The sequence below is a fragment of the Sinohyriopsis cumingii genome, chromosome 12, assembly GCF_028554795.1.
Source record: "Sinohyriopsis cumingii isolate HCF-2022 chromosome 12, ASM2855479v2, whole genome shotgun sequence".
NCBI classification, from domain to species: Eukaryota; Metazoa; Mollusca; class Bivalvia; order Unionida; family Unionidae; genus Sinohyriopsis; species Sinohyriopsis cumingii.
The window spans coordinates 66,720,051-66,731,551 of NC_142972.1; the positions used below are offsets into that span (position 1 = coordinate 66,720,051).

General features: G+C 32.6%; 1 protein-coding gene across 1 annotated transcript; it reads right to left on the bottom strand.

The window, feature by feature from the left end:
- Positions 1 to 213: 213 nt before the first annotated feature.
- LOC149786625 (caspase-9-like) lies at positions 214 to 9,221 on the bottom strand. Its single transcript, XM_089975955.1, has 7 exons — positions 9,133 to 9,221; positions 7,290 to 7,490; positions 6,433 to 6,655; positions 4,481 to 4,666; positions 3,979 to 4,088; positions 2,709 to 2,832; positions 214 to 836 (listed from the first exon to the last, which is right to left on the bottom strand). Exons 1-7 carry the CDS (start codon positions 9,181 to 9,183, stop codon positions 811 to 813), a joined length of 921 nt encoding a protein of 306 aa, XP_089832081.1. The 5' UTR covers positions 9,184 to 9,221; the 3' UTR covers positions 214 to 810.
- Positions 9,222 to 11,501: the final 2,280 nt, after the last annotated feature.

The following is an 11,501-nucleotide window of genomic DNA, read 5'->3' on the forward strand; positions in this document are numbered from 1 at the left end:
CAGGGTTGATGCGGCTAATGGCGGCTTACAAGTAAGTTAATAATAATTTAATTCGATCCTACTTAGCAGCTTTAAAGAAGATTGAAAGTAATGCTTATCCAGGTTGGTAACAGATTATAGCGAAGACACTGAAAACAGTTTTGTGAAACGGATGTTTATTTAAAAAGTGCTTTAAAAATGAATGAATCTCTCACCAATCTCATGTGTATGAAATCCAACAATGGGTTTAACAAAATGATGTGCACCAAGTTAAACAAATGATATAAGGAAATGATACCTTTCCTAACTGGAACAAATCAGAACATGTAACTTAAAATAGTAATCAACAGGAATCAACGCATGGAACCGATAAACAAATATGATTGTTATATGGATTTGTAACGATCTTTGCTTATTGTTTAGAATTCAAACAAACATTTGGGTAATGTTGCAGCTACTGCCAAGAACATCAAAGTATGGCATTTACATAACGTGAATAGCGTATGGTTCTGTCTCCAAGCGTGATCAAAACATGTAATTTGTTAGAAAGAAAAGAATAAAGTTTCTTTCACAATTATGATATACTGAATATATTGATTTGATGTTTAGTCATATTGAATCATTATTTAAGAAAGGTAAGGTGGTCAATGAGCCATCATTTATGGCCTGCCCTCTTCAGTCTGCGGAAGGATCCCCCAAGAACTTCTTTATTCGCTGCAAACAAGTTGATCTCCAAACTATGAGCCGATACCACAATAAAAGCACTATCATCCTATGAGCCAAGGTCACCACCGACAACAGAAAACAGGATATACAAAACTGCACTGTGTCCTACGATTCCCCATCCAACAGATCAGCTGAAAATATAATGACTAGAGCCATGGTGTACAAGAATTATATCAAGTAATAATGCAGTGATGTGCACAAGTGAAGCTGCTTGTCACATGTTAAATCATCTCATCAGAACTTATGTATGAGACTTTTACAATTATAACTAGGTTTGTACACCAGTCTGTATCCAACAAGATTAATCGCACTTAATTACAAGGTTTTCTAATCATTTATTATTATATACTCATTTTCTTCTCCATTAACGTTGCATTGTCGTGCAATATTACCCGATACTGAACTCGCGTGAAAATACACATATTGCATTCACGTGGATAAAGGAATTACTTTCTATTATAAACAAACAATGGTTGCAGACGCCAGAACGTTTGATTTATTGTTTTTGTCTGTGGATAAAGTAAACCAACTGTCTGAGCCATTTGAAAGTAGAGATGCAAAAATTGACAATGTGGATGAATTCATAGAATCACAAAAGACCTTCAGTAAAGCAGGCAACTGAACGTGATATCAGAAATGTGGCTGTATGATCACAAGCGTGAGACACGCTGCATTGAAAATATCATACCGTATCATTTAAACACGTATTTAGTCGAGATGTTTATAACGATTCACAGAGCCAATGGTTCTGAATATGAACCATGTTCTTTAGTTTCTATAAGAAACAGTATAGAAAGGCGTCTTAAAGGTAAAGGGTACCCCGTCCCTCTTAGAGAACGTCCAGTTCAGAAATCAATCGGAACACTAAATTCTAAAAAATGCAACCGAAGAAAGCTGGTTTTTGGAAGAAAAGCAAGAGCATCAGAGATGATAAGCCACAATGACAAAGAAGCTTTATTTCAGCCGATGAAAAGGGCTCTCACACGCCAGCTGCTTTGCAATTGTCCCTGTTCTACGGTTGTGAATTTATTTTGGAATAAAGCATAAATCAAATGCACTGTTTCTTGTAAAGTCGTTTATTATTAAGCCTTAGGTAGTTAAACAAAAATGAGCATATCATAAAAAAGGTTACCGCATTTGTATGGGAAAATACGAACTCGTTTTGTCGGATTGATATGCTTCACTCCCAAGGTCGTGTAGTATTTCCGTCAGGAAAACTCATTCATATTTTCCCATATAAATGCAGTAACCTATGTCTACACGCAAAGCATGAGAGAATTCAATTAGTGTGTAAGGTTATAAAATGGCTGACTTGATAACAGCCCAATAGGCTATATAATAGCATGGGGTTATATTATGAAAAGAACAAGGAAAAGAACAATATCATACAATTAAGCCAATGACATGAAATCTGGTACTGAATGCATTTAAGATGGAAAGTTATAAGTACCTAAACATGGCAGAATGAAGATGACATCAATAAAGATATAAAAAGAGATAACACAGCACACAAAAACAGACGCCGAACTTGGACATACTGCAGGAAAAAATAAACAAATACAAATATAAACAAAAGGCATGCAATTTTTTAATATTTTGTGAGTGTGCGTGTCTTAAATCATATTAAGGAGTAAACACCTATCATTAGTTTATCTCGATACTTGTACAATTAAATGTTCATATGTCTGCACCATGTATTCACATGTATGGTAAATATATAGGGATCTCGGTCCGGAACTGCTGCTAAAATATTTCATTACTTTTGGCATAAACTGGTACTACGTAAGCATCATACATTGACCGAGATGTACTTTGCTATTGTAATGTTTCTTTTAACCGAATTCTTCTCTGATTAGTCTTGATTTTTTTTAATGGTCAAGCATCTGGAATGGGACTATTTCCTATCATGTGAATATAAACTCAGAGATATGGATGAGGAAAAATATTTTTATTGCGTGGCTCAATACATGCAAAGATATGTTTCTGATGTCATGATATATTACTTTCAAATACCCCTGGAAAAAAAAAGAAATTCTTAGTCAGCGTGGATGAGGTACTCGCTGCTTGCATGAATTCAGTTTGTGTTGATTCGTTCAATCCTCTTGCCTTTGCAACTAAATTTTGGACCTAAAGCAGAAGACACAAATGTTTATTTACAGGATAGAAAAATAAATCATACTATACAACGAAGCCTTAAAAGCACGTACACATAAATCTTCTTGACACTGAATTAGGATTTGAACATTCATTTTCTCCTTAATCATTACAATATACTCAATGAGCCCAAAAACTCTCAAAATAAATGTTTTTAGTTGGCTCTAGAGTTTTGTTTTCACTGCAATACAATTGATAAAAAGACTGACCGGCATCTGAACACGTACCCTTGTGGCTGCAAAATCAGTATGCTGAACACTGCTGGTACATGAAAAACGAACTTATAGATCCATAGATACATTGCTAAATGAGTATGTTATCAGTTAACTTAATGCATGAGGTGCTTAAGTGAAATGTGCATTAGCAAGTAAAGAAAAAAGTAAAGAACAATTTACAGTAATTAATAAAGACACAATTTCAATCAGTACCTTTAAGAAAGACCCTATTTTAATAAATGAAACAAATCTATTTATAGATTCAAGCCTTTAAAACAAATGAATAGCAATTTTACCAAAGGGTTTGGTCTTAATAAATGCAAGAGAATGGCATGTACCAAGGTTTTAATGAAACAAGCTTATCAAAGTCTTTGCAAATAATGATGCATCATTATAAGTTCGGAAAGAAATAAATAATAGAAGAGGAAACATAGGTAGAGTATATATTTTCAACTGAAGCACTTCTATGTAGGGCGAGTAAAAAGGAGGTAAAGTCAGTTGCAATTCCATTGAGTATGTTCAACAAGCAACCAAGAAAGGTTAATATAAAACAATTACTATGAAATATATAAAACCAAATTTTGAAATGAAGTGAACATATATTTAAGACATTTCAATTTTCTTCAACGATGAATGTTGATTTTGAAAATGCTGTAGAAGCATTTGATAAGCTGAGATCTGATGTTTATATAAAATCGTTAAGAACAAGAACAAGATTTTGATTAATTTTCAAATAATCCAAACGGAACATATGAAACTATTATTTCATTGAATATCACTGAGTCAGATCATCACCATTGTGATCTGAGTCAGGATAAAGCTGTATTTGCCGTGGTAGCTGTATATTGATATGAATGTGCAACATAAACTAGATGACCACATGTAAATAATAAGCATTACTTACCATGACAAGCAACTGGCCTATATCTTTTTCATGAGCGTACCGTTGGAATACATAAACGATTGTTTGAATAAACCAAGACCCCAAGTTTTCATGTCGAAAGGATACAAAGCCTGAAAAAAAGTAACCGCCTATTTTGCTAAGCTGTTTGAAGATAAGAATAAATACAAGGTAACAGTATGCATAGCACGTAAGTAAATACCATACATGAGCTAGGTAAAAAACTAATTCAACAAAATTAATCATTAAAACATCACTCAGCCTATAGATCAACCATCATAATATCAATGTACTACTTATTGGTTAACTGATCAAAACCTAGCAAAGCTCGCTCATATGAAGGCCATCTATCTACATATCTATCTATCTATATATATATATATATATATATATATATATATATATATATATATATATATATATATATATATATATATATATATATGTTTGTGTGTTTCAGTTACATCTTTAAAATTATTTTAATATTTCAGTATTACATTTATACCTTTTGTAGAGGATGATGCAACAAACATATCCGCCAAAGTGGGCACCTTTCGAATTTTTCCTGCAGGATCACAAACAGTCGCGTCAGTTAAAGGCAGATGTGTAGCAGTAATTGATTCTGTAGTTCGTGATTCATTGATGGAACTGTCTTCTTCATAAGGAATGCTCACTCCAATGTCATATGTACCTGAAAAAGAAACAGAAATGGAAGAATATAATTTCGAACAGGACTGACTACAGAATATCATTTAAAGATTTCGGTATTGCTTGCATTACCGATATGTGTGTATCTATATATATATATATATATATATATATATATATATATATATATATATATAATTTGTAGTATGTGCTTACTTTTTATATTTATGATGAACAATTCTATGAGCCTACCAGAGTAGAGACAGTTATACTGCGAACAACATAAAACGTAACTAATATATGGGGATCATTATATATATTAAGATAATTATAAATGTGCACATGTTTATTTCAGTTTGAGATATATATATAGCCTTGATTCTGGCCTTACAAGATTCAAGAAACAACTTTTCAGTTAAGATGACAGACTATTTTCAGAAAATGGTAATTACAGCCTTGATCTGGTAGAGGGATATACAAGTTGTTTTCTTCATAATTACTCATTTTCACCTTACCACCCGAAAGGGAATCTGTCTTATTGTTCTGTTACAGGATTTATTTATTCAAATTATTCACAGGCATTACAAGGTCCTCACATACTTCTTGGACTAAATTGATATCCCGGGATTAATGTAGATTCATTCAATGATTTTTTTATTATATATTGTTTCACATCAAGACTGTTGACACATTATCACATTTGAGACTACTGGAACATAATCACATTCAACGCTGTAATTCATTTGGAATACTATTTAGCGTTCAACTTTTATTAGTACTTTTAGGACTACTCGGGTTTTAATTTAAAACACAGTAAGTTCTTTTCCATATTTTCACTTTTGTTTTATACGAAAATAAACAGTTTGTTGGCAGAACTTATTGGTTTTCTCTCTTTTCATATACATATGTTGGTTTGCCTTTCTGTGCTCAGCAGCTGCTGGGAAATCTGGTTTAGATTAAAGTCCAGGTCGTTGGCCTGGTCACTGCATATGTATGATTGTATGTATGTATGTATGTATGTGTGTGTGTGTGTGTGTGTGTGTGTGTGTGTGTGTGTGTATGTATGTATGTATGTATGTATAGGCTTCCTGTTGTTTCAGGTTAGGCAAGCCTTCCTTGGGCGATCAGAATGGAACAATTACATGACAAAACACGTTTAACTACAAGGCCTGAAAAATTCATACACAGTAATATGATGGGATATAAGTGAGCTTTTCTACACAGCAAGTAAAGAAAATAAAAGTAGGTGATTCAATTATAATACAAACCTAACGTACTATAATTCTACATCTACGAAAGTGAAATGAAAAGCTCAAAGAATCACAACTATGAATAAAAACATGTAAGTAATGAAGGTAGAGGTCACTGACAGCCGAGTGTGAAAGGTTAGCAAAAATGACTATGACTGCGTGTGTTCTGGAATGAGTGTGTTTCTAGATTATACACGAACTGAGAAATATGTGAATAATCACTATTAATAACTACCTATGGTTAGTTCATCCACACGCATTACTCCTGAACAGGCCGTTTAGACGCTAGGGCTTTTCTAGTTTTGTGCTTTGAAAGTTGTGTTCCTAACCGACATTATATACAGCAACGCACCAGCCAAGACATGCCATAGCATGTTGATGCCTTTGGAAACAAAGATATAGTTTTAGATCAACTTAGAACCAAGAAGACATTTTTATTAAACAAAATGCTCGACGATGTGAGACCTCATTCTACAGAAGTTAATTTGTTTCAATAATCTATGATTTGACTTGACAAGAATAAACACAGATAAAATAAAATTAAGGTTGTATTAGGTACCTCCTTGGCATGCTTGGATGAAAAAGAGCTTAGGCTTGCCTGCAAGGAATGGACATTGGTCTGCTTTGAAGAAAGGCTTAATGTTTTCCTCAAGGGATAGACAATTGCCATCAACTCCGTATATTCCATGCTCCGAGCCATGGCTTAGAATAGTGAGGATGAAGCAATCGGCCTTGTCATGATTCCTGTTTTTTGACTCGGTTGCCAGGACATGTAACATCTCCTTAAAATAAAAAGAAATCCATACCAGTATAATACATAGTAGATTAATGCATTTGAAAATAAAAGGATACAAAGCTACAAAATTCTAAATTCCATTTATGTTGAACTTCATGGGGACCTAAAGCTACGAAAATGTAAATATTATATTTGTATCCCTAAGATATCAACATAAGCTATGAATTATTCTTAAATATAAATACAAAATTATTAGCTTAAAAGAAAAAGGAAACTATACTCATTTAGATTATGTATTATCCGTGCAGAGAGTATTTGTTCAATTACTACCTAAAATCACTTGAAAATAATACAATAATAGATCTTAAGAATAGCTTGGCTTAGAAAAACCTACAAGAGAAAGGAATTCATATAACGAATTTATGACACACGTCTTTAAATGAGGATACAAAGCTACCAATAACAATACATCTATCACAAAAAAAAGACAATATCCGATAGCAATGCTTCTGTGACTAAAAAGTGAGACGCACATTGTTTTAAACATTAAGTTATAAATATGCACACGTGAGATAAGCATTGTGCGTGTTCAATGTGTCAATACTCGTGTTCTGGTAAACAAAGTTTGAAAGGTTATTTTAAAATCAACCTTGTATAAATAAATTGAAGTTTTATCATACCTCTGCTGTTAAATCGTTGTGAATCTCTACCAAGAAATGGAGTTGTTCAAATAATTCGGAAAGTCTGTCTCTGTCTTTTTCAGAACCCATTCTATCTGGTAAATAAACACAATTCTCATGCCCCGATAATCTTCTTGCAGAGAAATGCTGGTTGTTGATGATAAGAGCTTTCCCTCTTGTTCGTTGTTTCATTGCATAGGTCTGAAAAAGTAAGTAGATGTTAATAATGTTTGACAAATTTTGTGTAATTATAGGATTTCCTATATATTTTAATTTCAAGGCGATTATTGCTCAGATGCTTATTATTTGTCATGAATGCAATACAAAACATTGGTTAAACATAAAATGGAAATGCAAGAAAAACAAAAATAAATTGAAAGATAATTGTTTTAACGTTCACAAACCAGATAAGCAAATATTTATTGTATTATTTCTTTACACTAGCATGAATATCATCGTTGGGTTGCCCGATTGTTTTCCGAAGTTCGGACATTATAAATATAAATTCACTTATACTAAGAACAGTTATAATATTCATCTACCCACCAACCCTTGACAGAATGTAACTCCTATTAATTGTAAAAACTAAAGACATTAAGGATAAAAGAAACACAAACCTTAGTCATTTCGTTCATCAATTTTTAATTTATAACCAGATCATTGCCATTGGTCTACAACGTTGCCAGCTTTTAGCAAGTTTCAAACCATATCTGACTTTAGTTGATAACACTGTTGCCATATTTGCGAGGTGATTATAATTCCAATACGACAACAGATGTACTATAAACTCCAAACAAATTCCATAAATTGACGCAGCTTTGGGAATTACTTCTGCTTGAAGAAATGTTTGTAAGAGTTACACTGTTTTATTTTATTCAAAACGTCTTAAATAGAAATATTAAAACCAGATATTGCACATATTGGATGCAAATAACACTGTTTTGACTGACAAGAGACCGCTTTAGGAACCGGAAACGGACAGTAATTAGTCTAGATTTCTGCATCGACAGATTCAATATCTTTTGTAACACAAATAAGATGAGAACGCTAGTGGACCTTTGGAGACGATCACGTTTGAAATTATAAATTGATCAATGAAATGACTAAGTTTTGTGTACTTTTATATATCCTTGTTTTTCGTATTTAAAATAGTTTGGAAATGAGAGTATAAACTGCAATGACTGTATATGAATAGTTTTAATTACCTCCAGTATGTTTTACATAGCTGCGAACGTCAAAGCTTTATTTATGATGCATATACTTTTCATTCGCAAATAAAGAAACAACTTTACAAAATGGCTATATTTTCAAAAAAGATAAGGCATTTTATATAACAAATTACAAGTATTTGGAATTATTTTTAATATACATTTTCAGAGAGGAAAATATGAATATTTACTTTGGGTTTTATTAGGAGGATGTGTGTAATCTAATACTGACTTCAAGCAGTTAGATCTTTGAAAATTCTTTAACTATTAACTTCTCATGTCTTCACTTTAAAAAACAACATTTCGCAGATCTTACGTTGTCGAGCTTATGCTGCAGATTTTATTGTAATTCGTGAATGTATTGTTTATTCGACCCTGATTGACAGCAAAGCAGACAGTAACGTTTATCTTATAAAAGCACTGAATACTAATTACCACTTCTTGAATAAAACATCTGCTAGTACTTGTGTGAGAAGAGGAAGACATATTCTCAGTTCGAATAGATAACATACAAAGGGCTATGGTTGACAAATATATATATATATATATATATATATATATATATATATATATATATATATATATATATATATATATATATATATATATGAGAGAGAGAGAGAGAGAGAGATTACCATTTTGCAATCCCAGTACATCTTATAAACAAAGGAATCACGACCGCACATCTCACTTTCACAGGTTCCTCCAGATCTTTTTGCCGTGGCCATTCTTAATAAGAGTAAATTAGATGATATGAAGATATTATCTAACATGTATACCACGACTGTTGGAAAATTAGTATTATATTTAGACTCTTTTATTCTACACAGGACGTTAATTGGTACTTCATTGACCAAATTTTGATTAATTGCATGCATTTGTTTTGCAAATGATTAACAATGGTTTCTCAAAATATTAAATCCCGATAACATCTGATCTGAGTTAATAAATTACAGTTTATTTAAATATTCACAACGTATTAAACGTTGCCTTGAATGAAAGTTCATTATTTATATGTTTGGCACTAGCAGTAAAATAAATCGTTTGACCGCTAATAATTGTACTGTTATATTCTGTTTCGTAAATAAGATCGCAAGAAATATTTGTAAGTTCATTTCATTTAGAAACTATTATCAGATACACTATGCAGAACGTTAAGACATTTGAAAAAGCTGCTGGCGCCAGTAATTTGTTCTTAGTTTATTTAGCTTTAATGCATAAGGTATTGATCTGCAGGATTAAAGACTGATTCGAATGTCAAAAGAGAAGCGATGTTACTTTTACTTAGAAAAATAATAACAAGAATATATTTTATCCATTGGAAAGCTGTCATCCTTAAAAGTGTCTTGACAATCATCTTCCAGTTGCTTCAACTGTTCTTGAGGTCTGCTTTCTTGAGTGGGAATGCTTTGTTGAAGGTAGAAACGGAGGCGATGAAGATTCATAAGTAACTGAAATGATTACAGAAAACAGGTTGTTTTCTACTCATTGTCTGTCCATCAAATGTCATAATTAGAACGAACTTCATCATCGATAACGCATATCCATACTGATAAAATGGTATTTACGATAAAATAAAATTTCCGCTGACAGTATACACCAATTTTATTTTTGTGACGCGAGGTACTTGTAAGCATTCGAATAAAAGACTTTCTTAAACAAATTTTTCTCTAATTTGTGGTTAAATTATGCAGGATTTTTCTAAAGTATGTGTCAGGATTTGTTATCATCGCTGGTAAATGCTTTCGCGAAAACTCCTTCTAGCTCTTGGTGCAAAATGAGTATGATGATAAATTTGTTGCCAAATTTATGTTCCTACCTTCTTTACGAACATTTGTGTCTTACCAGGATGTAAAATGAACACCGAGGCTTAGTTATCCACCATATATTATGGCCGCTATACATGTAGTATATGGGCTTAAAAATGGCGATAACCCCACATCAATAACATCTCACCAAAAATTCATCTCCGTCTCTTTCTGTTCATCCCGCCGCCATATATATGAAAGACCATTTTATATCAAGTCTATCCATCGTTGAAATTACTTGGACCTGGAAGTATCTAATACTGTCAGTGTACTTCCGCCTACGCGCTCAAAGGTTTTAATTTTTTCAATTGCCGGTATAGTATCTAACATATTTAGAAACTTGTCCAAGCTTTATCTCAGCATGTTTGCATAAGAGATTGCAAAAAATGACACGGAAAAGCTGCATGCATATTCTGCAACAAGAATCCTGAGGATTTATTCATTCAGTTATGCCAAAACATATTGTATATGCGTATATGCATGTGTATTGTAATGTCTTTCTGCTTTTTGCATGCTTCTTAACACTGTTCCGTTTTCATTCAAAATGAAGCATGATGAAATCTTGAGACTATCATTAGCAACATCTCTGATACAGAAATACTTACTTTATATAAACTATAAAGTTTATATCTATATGAGGCATAATATGCTCGCAATGAAGCAATAATTATCGATTTTCCTGCAAATTCGTAATCATTTTTTCAACACGAAAGAGAGATGTTTCAAGTGAAAGTTTACAACAAGCGACTATGAACTATGAGTGTAGAATGATTTGTCCCATCTATCACCAACAATCAATATGGCAATAAGGCTTTTACATTTAAAGAAGGGGAGTCGCGGCAGCTCACTTGGTGGAAAGTTGGACTCGTAATCCATACACACCCAGTCTTGTCAAGGATAAGTTCCTCGGTGTGTTCGTAAGAAAGTAATATAGCTTCCATTTGTTCGGCATGAAAGAGCCAGTAATGTGATATTAGTGTCATTAAAACCTACAAACAAGGTGTGAAAAGAATAAATACTATGGCATCCAACTTGTTCTCTGCATCACAGGTACATTACATTTTAACTAGATCACCGTTAACCAGCGTGATTATTATTCATTTGATACATGTAACAAATTAGGTAACCTAAATATTTACATGTGAATAGATTGTTAAATGAATGGGCTAAAGAATTAGACAAATGATATTAATTTT